Source organism: Pollachius pollachius, assembly GCF_949987615.1.
Source record: "Pollachius pollachius genome assembly, chromosome: 6".
Taxonomy (NCBI): domain Eukaryota; kingdom Metazoa; phylum Chordata; class Actinopteri; order Gadiformes; family Gadidae; genus Pollachius; species Pollachius pollachius.
The window spans coordinates 20,924,487-20,937,913 of record NC_136939.1 but is presented as its reverse complement, the minus strand read 5'-3'; the positions used below and the strand labels follow the sequence as shown (position 1 = coordinate 20,937,913).

The 13,427-nt window shown below is 45.6% G+C and overlaps 1 protein-coding gene across 2 annotated transcripts in view; it reads left to right on the top strand.

Moving 5' to 3' along the window:
• The window catches only part of clk4b (CDC-like kinase 4b), a 14,087-nt gene extending 873 nt beyond the window's left edge, over positions 1-13,214 (top strand). Inside the window, exons 2-14 of one of the 2 annotated variants that reach the window (XM_079737723.1) lie at positions 821-1,001; positions 7,895-8,022; positions 8,406-8,626; positions 9,165-9,252; positions 9,928-9,994; positions 10,087-10,200; positions 10,404-10,570; positions 11,699-11,793; positions 11,896-12,025; positions 12,235-12,317; positions 12,409-12,488; positions 12,568-12,658; positions 12,780-13,214. In XM_079737723.1, coding sequence (XP_079593849.1) covers positions 823-1,001; positions 7,895-8,022; positions 8,406-8,626; positions 9,165-9,252; positions 9,928-9,994; positions 10,087-10,200; positions 10,404-10,570; positions 11,699-11,793; positions 11,896-12,025; positions 12,235-12,317; positions 12,409-12,488; positions 12,568-12,658; positions 12,780-12,929 — 1,593 coding nt within the window. In that variant the 5' untranslated portion in view covers positions 821-822 and the 3' untranslated portion in view covers positions 12,930-13,214. Of the gene's footprint in view, positions 1-820; positions 1,002-7,894; positions 8,023-8,405; positions 8,627-9,164; positions 9,253-9,927; positions 9,995-10,086; positions 10,201-10,403; positions 10,571-11,698; positions 11,794-11,895; positions 12,026-12,234; positions 12,318-12,408; positions 12,489-12,567; positions 12,659-12,779 lie in introns of those variants that run through there. The other variant, XM_079737724.1, reaches the window with a different exon arrangement.
• Positions 13,215-13,427: the final 213 nt, after the last annotated feature.

Here is a 13,427-nt window from a genome sequence, read left to right as displayed (position 1 = left end):
TATAACATTCTTTTACGCCTACAGATTTGTGCAGAGAATCAATATTTTATTGCATTCATTGTGTCGATACTATTATCCATGGTGGTTTTTCCATGTTTAAAACCGACCAAGCTACACACAAAGTTCCTTTTGGAGCTTGTTTCGCAGCGTAGTCACAAGTTATCATTTTGGTTTTCCAAGAGGACATATAACTGAATACTTAGGTTACTGCATAGGAAACAACATTGGAAGGTTTACGTTGGTTCACAGCAAACCTTGAACGCATAGTGATCTTGAGAGAACACAATCTCCATTGCATGTCGACTGCATGAGAGTGTGAAGTCCACCACTCGGCACCTCCAGCCACGCCACGCATGACCTTGATTTTTGGTACTGTTGACAAACACATCTAGTTCTTTGGAGACACCAAACCCTTCAGGGGGTTAACATGTAAACCGACCATTTGTTCTTTGGTGTAGATTCATTTGCAGATTCCTTCTTCTTCATCTCAAACCCTTGCTTTTTAAACCCTTTTTTTTTGCGATACACATATGATTCATAGTCATAATGACAAAGAACTATGAAGAATTATTTTATTCAATGTACTTATATTGAAATGGTTTCTTAATAGTATCTTTATACTGATATAATATTCCTATAAGGAGCCCAAGTATATATCTCATTCCCGCACCACCACCCCCTCTGCAAAAACACAGAACGGGGAAGGTTGTCTGACCAGGAGTCAAGTCCCCGGTCTGTACTTAACTGCCCAGTTTTTTAACGGGGGATAGTGTTTTATGGTGCACCGTGGGAACAATTTGTCTCACTCCTTGTTTGGCAGCTATGCGGCGCTCAAAGCGCCAGCATTCCCCTGAGGAGGAATGGGTGGAGGACGGATACGGCTCGCAGAGGACAGAGGAGGCGCAGACCGCCAAACGGCCCCGCCGAAGCACTCCAGTGGAGGAGGCAGAGCTCCTGGATACGTGCCCCAGGAAGAACCATCACGGCAAGACCTACGAACGGTGAGACACCCGGACCCAGCTGTACACACTCAGTGAGCACCGAGACGCCAGGTTGTACACACTTAGTGAGCACCGAGACACCATGTTGAACACACTTAATGAGCACCGAGACACCAGGTTGTACACACTTAGTGAGCACCGAGACTCCAGGTTGTACACACTTAGTGAGCACTGAGACACCATGTTGAACACACTTAGTGAGCACCGAGACACCAGGATCCTGTTGTACACACTTATCACCGAGACACCAGGATCCTGTTGTACAGACTTATCACAGAGACACCAGGATCCTGTTGTACAAACTTATCACCGAGACACCAGGACCCTGTTGTACACACTTATCACCGAGACACCAGGACCCTGTTGTACACACTTATCACCGAGACACCAGGACCCTGTTGTACACACTTATCACCGAGACACCAGGATCCTGTTGTACACACTTATCACCGAGACACCAGGACCCTGTTGTACACACTTAGCACTGAGACAGCAGGAATGTCGATGGTCTACATCCGGACAAAAAGAGTACAGAGGCCAGGGACGTGCACAGGAATTTTGAGGGGCAGTTGCTCTGACCTGAAAAAAGAGCACCCCCCCCCCAGAAAAAAAACAAAAAAACTCACAGGCTATATGAAGGACTGAGAAGGCTCTTCAACCCTGTACTTTCTAGCACGGTCCTCTCATCTCATATTTGGTGATCAGCACTTAGGCCTACCTGCCCTATGTGCCTCCTGGTCCACATTTTTCTTGTGTCTGGAGGCTTGTGGCTGCTCCTCATCTTAAATGTAATGTAATTATGAAAAATTGCCATAAGTAGGCTAAAATATGCCATTAGTAGGCTAAAATATGTCAGTTCCACGTCTGGCCGTAGAACTGAGTCTGATTAATTAATCAATTAGCCTACACAGTGTCGGCTTTATCACAATGCAAAGTCTCTGTCTCACCTGCTGGTTGGCTTTTTCGTAGCCAACCCTGCAGTGATGTGCTCCTCTTTGCTGCCTCCTTGAGTTGTCTCTCTCTCCTGAATCTGCCTCTTTTCAGTGGGCATTTCGGCTTCACTTAACGATAACAAACAATACCCAAAATAGTGGGTATTGGCATTTAACCTTTTGAATGAAAGAATTCATGTGATGCATTACTTCCATCATTCATTCTTCTTGCTAAAACGAAATGTTTTGGGTGATAGGAACTTTGGTGTAATACACAATATAATATGTTGTTAGTAATACACTTAGTACATGGCATGAAGGAGCCCTTGCCATATTCCTTAATGAGTACTAGCATACTTAGTACCTGGACAACAGGAACCTTTTTGTACCTGACACTTGGTACCGTGACCTCTCATAGTACACACTTTATTCTCATTATATACTTTTCATACTGAGGTGCGGACTGACAACCCATGGGAATTATTTCATCAAAAGGCTCAACACTTTTTTAGTTTGATCTTCCTCTGTTATACAGGTTTTGGCCTCGAGTTTAACTTCCTTCAGCCTTGGTTTGTAAATTGTATCACAGGGGTGGTCCGAATACTAAGCATGGGATTATCGGTTTCCAATATTTCCAGAATTTATATTTCCAGAAAAATATAAATAAATGTAAATTCATATCATTCATCGTATCATTTCCTGTCTGATTAACAGCCAGCAAAGACCACTGCTGCAGAATTGCATGGTTATCAGCTTATAATTTCTCCTTTTAAAGATCCCATATCATGCTTTTTTAGGTTTAGTAATTGCATTTGGGGGTACAACTAGAATAGGGTTACATGCCTTTATTTTAAAAATACCCCTTATTATTCTCACACTGTTCATTTCTGCAAAACCTATTTCAGCGTCTTTCAAAAGCTTTGTGTTTAGTATCATGTGGCTTTAAGGCCCCCCTCCCGAGTAGCCCAGTCTGCTGTGATTGGTCAGCTACTAGAATATGGTTAGGTTGGTCAAACGCTTTGCGTGAGTGTCAGCAAATTCACAACCCCAAGAAGTTGTAGACATTGTGAGTCGTCGGAACTTCTGCATTTCAGCCCAGCCCCAACACTATTACGGAAGTAAAGTTTGAGCGCAAACAAGCTGTTTCACACACTTATTGAGGGGCGTTCTTGGTGGGCGCGAAGACTACTCCTGGCTCGGACTTAGATTTTTCTAGTTTGGCTGACGCAAAAAATGTATACATACAGTATGTCATATTACAGTCTAAAGTAAAGGGAATTGTCGAAAAAGCATGATATCACCCATTTAAGGTTTCCAAAGATATGCAGCTTTCATAGTTCGAGAGAATGCCTACTTCCAATGATGAACACAAAGCAAACAAGTGGTTTGAAGATTGGTCAACGCAATGCTAATCACCCGCGCAGAAATCACACTGCCGCTTTTGTGTTTGACGGATTGTCATGAACTGAAATAACATTGCTAACTGCTAATTTCTTGTTTAGTACATGACCAACCCGTTATTAGTAGTAGGTACAGGTTTTTGGAATCTTTTTTATCAAAATAGAAGCAGCTGATACTTTTATTGTTACACATACATAAACACACACACACATTTTGTTGTACGGCCTAATGGCTGCCAGCACAAAGGAGCGCTTGAAGCGTCTTGCATCTGGGGGAAATGTGTGTTTGAAGTTGCCATGTGCCACAGCTTACATAGAGGGGATGGGAGGGGTGACCCAGAACTGAGTTGAATTGGTCCCTCATCCTCCTCTTGACCACTGCCTCTAGACTGGCCAGCTCTAGCCCCACAAGAGAGCTGGCCTTCCTCACCAGCTTGTAAAGTCCAGCGTTGATGCCACCTTCCCATCACACCTCAGAAAAGAACAGTGTGCTGGCTATCACAGACTGAGATTCCAGATATTCTTATTGTATTTTATTAATTCATTAATTTATCTTAAATATCTCAAATATGTTTCTGAGTAGATAAACCCTTCAAAACAGCCTATTCAATTCGTCTTGGAACTTGGAATTGTTATCTACACCGTTTCCTAGGTTAACTTTTGATAAAAAGTCTGAGTAAATAACATGAAGACCCACACCAGAGCTAAAATTCTTTCAGAAAACCAAAGCCTTTGAAAGGCATTTCAACCCCACCAACTATCACGAAAAAAAAAAAAAAAAGTTAAAGCTTTAAGCTGTTGGTGTTTGATTTGTCTGCTGTCATGCGTTTCGCTACTGCTACCAGCCCATATGGAACAGGGCCTCTCTTGGACAGAACGCTGTTTTACATACTTGGTACAGGAATAGCAGGACTCGTAACAGTGTACATTCTGGAACATATGGTACAGGACTAGTGATCCACTATTGCAGTTATGTGTTGACACACCCTGAAGACGCCCCTTGATTCATACACAGCAACAATTCACCCACAATAAACGAACAACTTAAATGCACACTTCTATTAAGATGCATAGTGGTTATTAAGCAGTGTACTATTTAGGGAACCAGATTTGTACACGCACAGGCTATGTCTGAATAGACAATCTAGGCTAATGTAAGGAAAAAAATGTTTTAGGCCCTGACCTAACTGGACCCCGGTCAGTCATACCATTACACAAGTGATAGTTCCTCTATTAGAGTAACATAATATAGTGAATTGTGTAAACTCTATGCAGCACAAAGCACGCTCACACATCAGGAACACTGATTATTACATCACAAAGCATTAGGTGGACTTGCATGTTCAACAGGCAACAAATTGAATGTACCAAAACATGACAATGATATGACATGAGAGATTAAGGGACAATGCTAAATTGAAATACTTGCTTCACCGATAACGTCACAGATGGTATGTTCTCTTTATAAACTTCTGTAATGTTTTGTTTTGGCCTGTGTGTTATGATTCATTATTACTGAGCACCCCAGCATACCAGATACAAAACAAATTGGCACACAAACACAGCGTCCTGCAGCTATAGAAGCAAATGGACAGACCGGATCAAGTGAGATTGTCTTAGTTTCCACCCCAAATATAAACCCTCGTCCTTTCTTAGAAAAACCCCTATGATCCGAGCCGTGCTAAATAGAGGGTACACCTTGGAGATGCATTTGAAAGATGGAGACGGCTCAGAGCCCGGAAGGATTTCAAGACGGATGCCACATGAACTGGTTTTCAATAAATGACAAACGTGTAGATCAGCTGATCGACTGACTGTGCAGGACTCGTGGTTGCTTGTCATCTTCAAAACAGACTAATTGTGGATAGACCTCCACCTGGCACCCTGCATGAGTCTCCAGTCTGGGGCGGAGATGGCCGTAATGTATGGCCGTAATTTTGACTGCAGTGCCAATTCTAAACGCTGGTAATGATTCATATTGTGCCTGTTCTGTTTGATCGTACAATGACTATAGTGGCAAATCTGTAAAAGAGCTTACAAAGACTTCAGATCTATTTTTATAAAAATCATCTAATGAAAATAGTGATACATAGTGAGGCTGTGGTGTTGAACTGTGGCAGGGGGGTATTTAGCTGGTGTGGAACAGTGTTGTTGCCCCCCGGTCCCAGCGCGTACTGAGTGAGAGAACTCGGGTAACAGAGTGACAACGGGCCTGCATGTTGGCAGCTAGGAGTGAGACATTCTCAGCACAGATTTACCGCTGTGTGTGTGTGTGTGTGTGTGTGTGTGTGTGTGTGTGCATGCGTGTGTGTGTGTGTGTGTGTGTGTGTGTGTGTGTGTGTGTGTGTGTGTGTGTGTGTGTGTGCGTGCAGAGAACATGGGGTTCCAGTGGGCGTGGTTAAGGGGTGTGTGCGGGATGGGGTTTCCATTGCAGGCATTCCTGTGATGAGGGGGATGCTCATGTTAACTCTGTGATGTCTAGCATTGGATTAGAGGAGGTGGGAGAATGGGCGGCTCCTCCTCTCCTGAAGTCAACACGATATGGCACTCTTACTGTTGAGGATTGGATTAGATTAATAACGGATGGCGACATCGTCTGTTCAAGTTGTCGGCAGTCACCCAACAAGGCTACAACATGTAGCATTATTTCGGGGCTTCTTTTTAAGGTAGGGATGGGGGAAGGGAAAGGGGGGGGGGCAGAGAAGGTCAAGAGTGGAACGAGAGCTGGCGTCGAGGCGGCGATGATAACAGGAAGAAGGGTGGGATAAGGGGTCCTATCAGCACGTTCTGCCCGCCGCCCGTCCCCGGGACGTGTCGAGGCGAGGCAGGGAGTGACGGAGACGGGTGCAGGCGGAAGGCCCCCAGCTGTTTACACGGCAGACGTGGTCCCCGCTGAGGCCCCTTGTCTTCACTATACCTAAATGGACCCCAACGCCCCCACCGTTGCACTGCAGGCGTCACGGGCAACCTTTCCCCCCTGGCTTCTTCTCTAAATCCGTCTGGCCGTGGAACATCTCCACGGAGAGGCAGTTTCCATGTGAAAGTTTCTAATTGTTTATCAATCACAAAGGATCCAATGGAGCCCAAAAAATTCATGTCAATATCTTCTATATGCAACTCTGTGTCATCTCACAGACGCGTTGTTGTCAGGGCCACTGCTGGCCATTTCGGTGCCCTACGCGAGCGAAATTTCGCGGGCGAAATTGAGTGATAGGTTATGCAATTAAGAAAAAACAACAGTGGGCCTCTTCATAACTAATTTATATATTTTTTTAATTCAATAATGTAATAATAATTTTTATTTTTTTATTTTTTTTACAAACCATCATTTTTGGTGCCCCCCCCCCAGGTCCTTGGTGCCCTACGCACTCTGCGTACTCTGCGTATAGGGAGCGGCGGGCCTGGTTGTTGTCCTCCACATCCTGCATAGCAACAGCCTACCTCACTGGAGTAAGTGTGGAATGATCCAGGACAGATTGGGGGTCCGGGATGATATGTGACCCACCCCTCTCTGAAGGCAGGGCAGAGCTGGACACGGGAGAGCACTAGTGTGCCCGACCAGCCCGGGGTTCACTCTATGTATAGCAGTGTCAGCAGAGAGGTCGTCACGCTTAAATCAAACAGTCGTCCAAAAAAAAAGAAAAAAAGATTTAACGTCTACATCATTTTTTTATGTAGAGAGGTAAAGTACATGGAGGATGTGTGTGTGACGGCAGTAGAACAAGAGGACAAACGTTTTCTTTTAACTCAAGAGCAGACCTACCATGCTACCTCTGGATCTGTTATTGCCCACCGAAGGCGTTGTGTCGTAGGCGGTTGGGGAACGCTCTCATAAGTGGTGAGATGAAGAGCTTCTTCAGACCTGGTAGTACCTCATTGTGGTGGGATTGCACTGTATGCATTTTGTCATTATTCTCATTTTTTATGTTTATTTACACAATAAGAATTGATTAACATTATCATAGTTTGACTGTATTAACAAATCGATAATCATTGGACACTGGTCATCATTGGACAAGCTAATTCTGAGGGACTAATTCTGAGGTGAATTAGTGCTGACTAATTCAGCAACTGGAAGTGCTTAGTTATTGTAGATATTGATTTCGCATGTATGAAATTGCATGTGGAATAGGGTCAATTGCCAGGATTTTCATCTTCTAATAAAAATACATTTTTGTCTGGCATTTCTTGATTAGCTAATCAATAGTCTGAAATTGTGTTTTGCCTTTGCAAAAGACTCAAGACTCACTTGTTCAGAGTTAAATGTAAAATAAATGTTAAATGTAAAATGTATGTGTACTTAATTATTGGTTGCTGAAATATTTTGGCTAGACTTGGGAATAATTGCATGTTGTCGTTTTTTTTACATCGAAACAACTATTTTCAAAGTGACAATATAAAGTCCATACGAGGACACATGAGGAAATATTTGGAAATGAATTCATTAAAATGGTTGGTCCTCAACTCCAATGTTCGGACCTGGTTCTGTTTAATGAAAATGTTGAAATAACCATCTTCATTCATCAACCTGTGCTTTCTGATCCTTCGTTTCTCTGGGCAGTTGCCGGCAGATTACCAATAGGCCACATCAGGCGCTGCAAAGCAAGGCCAGAGAACCCCGCAGAGGAGTCGCCGCTTGGGACCGGACAAGAGCCATGGGGACCCTGATAAGAACCAGCAATGGGAAAGGTAGTCCTCGATGGATGTCTATGCAGCAATCAGTGCATATGGAGGAAGTAGGAACATGGAGGTTTTCAAGCCAGTGGTAAAAGGGTCACAAGGTCACTGCCGTTTCAACCGCAGTGCACTCATCAATGTGGGAATGATTTGTTGTACAAAACGCTTTCAAACATGATAGTCTAGTTAATGTCTAGACCCCTTCTGTTTTTGTTCAGTCTTTTTGGAGTTCCCGAAATGACACAATGTGTTTTTATACTCCTCTATGACAACGGAGTGTTAGGTCATGTCCTGCATGAGACCCCTGCGTGCTAATGTCTTGCATGACGATTCAATTGCACACGTTGAACCTGGCTGTCCTGCTCTCTGCTCTGTGTCTGTCTCCCTGCTGGTAGATACGGAGGTCCCTGTATGCCACACCGCGCGGACCGAGACAAACATAAACACAGGGGGGCACACCAGACCCCAGACACTGGCCCACAGTGACGCACACCTCCACTCGGTGCACACGCAGCAGAAGGTTGCTCACTCCTCTGCGCACGCACACACACAACGCACACACTCGCACACGCGCTCCAGAGTAAACAGTCGGAGCGGCAGTCAAAACAGCAACTCGGTAAGATGGGCTCTGCCTTTTCATCGTGCTACCTAATCGCTTTCTTCCCCAAATGACTCTGTTTCCACTAGCCTGGTCTTTGTTGGTTTTCTAAATCGCTAAACACCTCATTAGGTATCATTTTAACCAGCTGGTTTGATCCTACATTATCCCATCCATTCTGTCTCTAGCTGGAGAAACCTTTGACCAAGTCGCTAGCTTAGTGTGTCTTAATGTATTGAGGTTGTCTTTGAAAGCGTTGCTGATGTTTCCCTTGTGCCGTCCGTACGCCCCGGCTTGGCTTCATCAGGGGTTTGAATATGACTCCCACCACGCCCTTCTTGGCAATCCCAACGCCAACGCTCTGCCGCCATAATGTCCTCTGTCCGCCCCACCGACTCTGTTTCTGTCTCTCCGTCCTTGGGTCACGACCCCCCCCCCCCCCCCCCCCCCCCCCTCCCCCCAACCGATGGCGGCGTTCTTCTGGCTGTAATCTGCCTGGCCGGTTGTTGTACTGTTTGCTGATGTTGACGACGACCACGATGGTGACGGCATACAGCGGAGTGGCGGGACGAAGAGGAAGAGTTGTGGCGATGACGGAGAGGGCCACCTGGTCTATGACGCCGGCCTCCTCCTCAATGAACGATGTACACAAACCCCACCTCAATCTGTTGTGTCTTTTCCTCCTCACTTTGGCCCTGTCTTACAGTCGTCCCTTTGGACTTTGAGGTCTGAATAGAGAGAAATGCTAAATGTGTACACAGAGCAGAAGAACACAGCGTCTAGATGTAGTTTCATACTGATTATGGGTGGGATTTCAATCAAATTGTGAGGCTCAAATACGCTGTGTGTTGCAGAGTAGTCATTGGCTTTACATATCGATCATGGTACTTGCTCCCCGAGTGGATGCATATTTATTTGTGGGGAAAAAATTGTCTTCACAAATGGCTTTTTTATTATGAATTTGTAACAAAATACAATACTTCATTTGTGTGGAGCTGCTTAAAACGACGTGATTCATTATGTATTCCTCTTAAATTGGTTTTTGAACGATGCTAAGGCAGCTCAAAGATTGCCCTGCTGCTATCAACACGTCCAGTTAGGGCTGATTCTGTCTGCCCTTACAAGAGTCAATGTCATGAGGAGTTCCACCTTGGATCCTGCCGACCATGAGCTAAAATGTTAGTTTAGGCCAGTTTTAGCTGACCAGAGCTAAGTCTGTTGGTATCTAGCTGTCCCATTGTCTGACCCTCCCTCTCTCTCTCTCTCTCTCTCTCTCTCTGTCTCTGTCTCTCTGTCTCTCTCTCTCGCTCACAACACAGATGAAGTGGTCGCTACTCTGGGAGAGGGAGCCTTTGGAAAGGTGGTGGAGTGCTTGGACAGGAACAAGTAAGTCTAAAGGACTGCCACCTCAAACCCACCCTCTGTCAATCAGTCACTGTGAGTTTGTACTGACGTGTGTGTGCGTGTGTGTGCAACAGGAGTGAACGTGTGGCTCTGAAGATCGTGAAGAACATTGAGCGTTACCGAGAAGCGGCCCAGTCTGAGATCGCAGTTCTGGGGGAGATCAACAGCCTGGATGACGACCACACGTTGTGAGTCTCCCACTTGTTTCAGGACGCAGTAATTAATGTAGTGGGACTCTACTCTATGGATCGCAATATGCAAACACAATTTTATAATATCTTAGAATATTTCAAGAGAAGCAAGCCTATATGAACACTATGTAATTCCAGGTTCGCTGAATACACCCTGACTGAGCTCTCTTTCTCTCTCTCTCGCTCTCTCTCTCTCTCAGTGCGTGTGTGAGAATGCTGGACTGGTTCGACCACCACGGGCACATCTGCATTGTGTTTGAGCTGCTGGGCCTCAGCACCTTCGACTACCTGAGGGAGAACGACTTCCTGCCCTTTACAGTGGAGCACATCAGACACATGGCCTTCCAGATCTTCAGAGCAGTCTGCTGTGAGTCCGGCCACCTTCACCCCAATGACATGCCCCTCGTTGTACCCTCTTCCGCTCACTACGACCACAGGGCGTGTGGCTGGATGTCCTGAATGTGTTGAGCAAATTAGAAACCTCATACACAATTATCATTGACGGTCAGCATTGCCTTTCCCAGAAATGTGCTGCTGCTCCAGCACAGCACGAAGAATCAGGTTTATTAAATAGAGTAAAGCAGTGTTTCCCCACTGTATGGTTAAGGCTACCAATGTAAAATATATATATATATATATATATATATATATATATATATATATTTTTTTTTTTTTAATAAATATTTTTTAATTATTATGCATTAACAAAGTACAAAACTCTTGTAGGGAAAGAAAACATACTTCCATCAGGTACAAAAAATAAAGATAAACAATGCATTGGTGATACTGTTCAAAACAATAGTCGTGCGAGTCACTGAAGACTCCCCCCCCCCCCCCCCATTGTAAAGTGGTCCCGCTTGTCATTTGTTGGATTATGTGAAGTGCAACCCTGGTAGGAGTGTTTTAACCCTGAAGTAAGCATTACTAGTATCTTCGTATATACACTAGTTAATTCTAAAGGCCTTGCAACTATAGGTGTCTCGCTGCCCCACTATTTTGTTGTATTGCTTCTGTAAACACAAAGTCTGATACTGTGGCCACGTCCATTCGGACTTCTTTATTGTGTAAATTCCTTTAGTGGCCTTGCATTCTTGCAGCCATGTCCATTTCCCCCCATAGAGTTTTTCAAATTAACATTGACTCTTCCACCTCAACGGTCTCCACGACAGCCTTTGTTTTGTTAATATCGGACCTAAAATCCTTTGTTTTGGCCTTCCTTGGGAATGTTTCCCAATAAGAATAATGTATACCCATTGTCTCTTCCATGGTACTTGCCTGCCTGTCTGTCTTCCCGTGATCACGCTCCATTACATTGAGTGTCTGATGTGAGGGTTTTCATTCTGGGAGAATGATGCTAGGTTGTATCCACTCCTGAGCGAGAAAGGGATAGACTGTTGACTCTGGCATAAAACTGCTACATTTTAAGTACATCACAGGCACAAAACAAATTAATTGAAAAGTCTCTAACCTAGTTTGTGCGTGTGTGTGTGTGTAGTCCTTCACCGGAACAAGGTGACACACACAGACCTGAAGCCGGAGAACATTCTCTTTGTGTGCTCCGACTACGACATGGAATACAACGACAGGCTGGTAAGACCCCGCTTTGCAGTGCAAATACAACCTGGTGGGAGGCGGTGTGGGGGAGGCGGTGGTGTCTCACGGTGGGCCCTGTGTGACTCTGTGGGGGGACAGAAGCGGGACCAGAGGACCCTGAAGAGCATGGACGTGAAGGTGGTCGACTTTGGCAACGCAACCTTCGACCGCGACCACCACCCTTCCCTGGTGTCAACGCGCCATTACCGGGCCCCCGAAGTCATCCTAGGTACTCACTCACTCACTCACTCACTCACTCACTCACTCACTCACTCACTCACTCACTCACTCACTCACTCACTCACTCACTCACTCACTCACTCACTCACTCACTCACTCACTCACTCACTCACTCACTCACTCACTCACTCACTCACTCACTCACTCACTCACTCACTCACTCACTCACTCACTCACGTGTGTGTGGGTGTTTCTCAGACCTTGGTTGGAACCAGGCGTGTGACGTGTGGAGCCTGGGCTGTATCCTCATGGAGTACTACCTGGGGCTGACACTGTTTCAGGTACACGCACGACACGCCCTCCTGCATCGTAATCCCAGCCCGCGTCAATGTTCCCACCACACACCTCACGCTCACACCTCTCGTCTCCCAGACCCACGACAGCAAAGAGCACCTGGCCATGATGGAGAGAGTCCTGGGCCCCATCCCCCCCAGTCTCCTCAGCAAGACCAGGTACACACACACACACACACACACACAGTATGGTATTGAAGCAACACACCCATATATTTAAATGTGCGCGTGCACGCAGGAAGCGGCACTTTGTGGAGCGAGAGCGTCTGGACTGGGATGAGCACAGTAACTCGGGCCGCTACGTCAGGAAGCACTGTAAACCACTGAAGGTACTGCCACAGCACCCTGCTCCATGCTCCCGACGAGGGCCCGGCTGTCCTCCGCTCTAACCCTCTGTGTGTGTGTGTGTGTGTGTGTGTGTGGGGGGGGGGGGGGGGGGGGCTTTTACAGCAGTACATGCAGAGTAGGAGTGCCGAGCACCAGCAGCTGTTTGAGCTGATCGGCAGCATGCTCGAGTACGACGTCTCCAGACGCATCACCATGGAGGAGGCTCTCTGGCACCCCTTCTTCACCCCCCTCAGGGCGGTGCCCTGCCCATGATGCACACGTTACATACATACACACACACACACGCACACGCATGCACACAAACATGTACAGGTAAATACCCACCCGCACACATGGCAAAACACATACAGTGGGGCAAAAAAGTATTTAGTCAGCCACCAATTGTGCAAGTTCTCCCACTTAAAAAGATGAGAGAGGCCTGTAATTTTCATCATAGGTAAACCTCAGCTATGAGAGACAAAATGAAAAAAAAAAATCTAGAAAATCACATTGTCTGATTTTTAAAGAATTTATTTGCAAATTATGGTGGAAAATAAGTATTTGGTCAATAACAAAAGGTCATCTCAATACTTTGTTACATGCCCTTTGTTGGCAATGACAGAGGTCAAACGTTTTTCTGTAAGTCTTTACAAGGTTTTCACACACTGCTGCTGGTATTTTGGCCCATTCCTCCATGCAGATCTCCTCTAGAGCAGTGATGTTTTTGGGCCTTCGCTGGGCAACACAGACTTTCAACTCCCTCCAAAAATT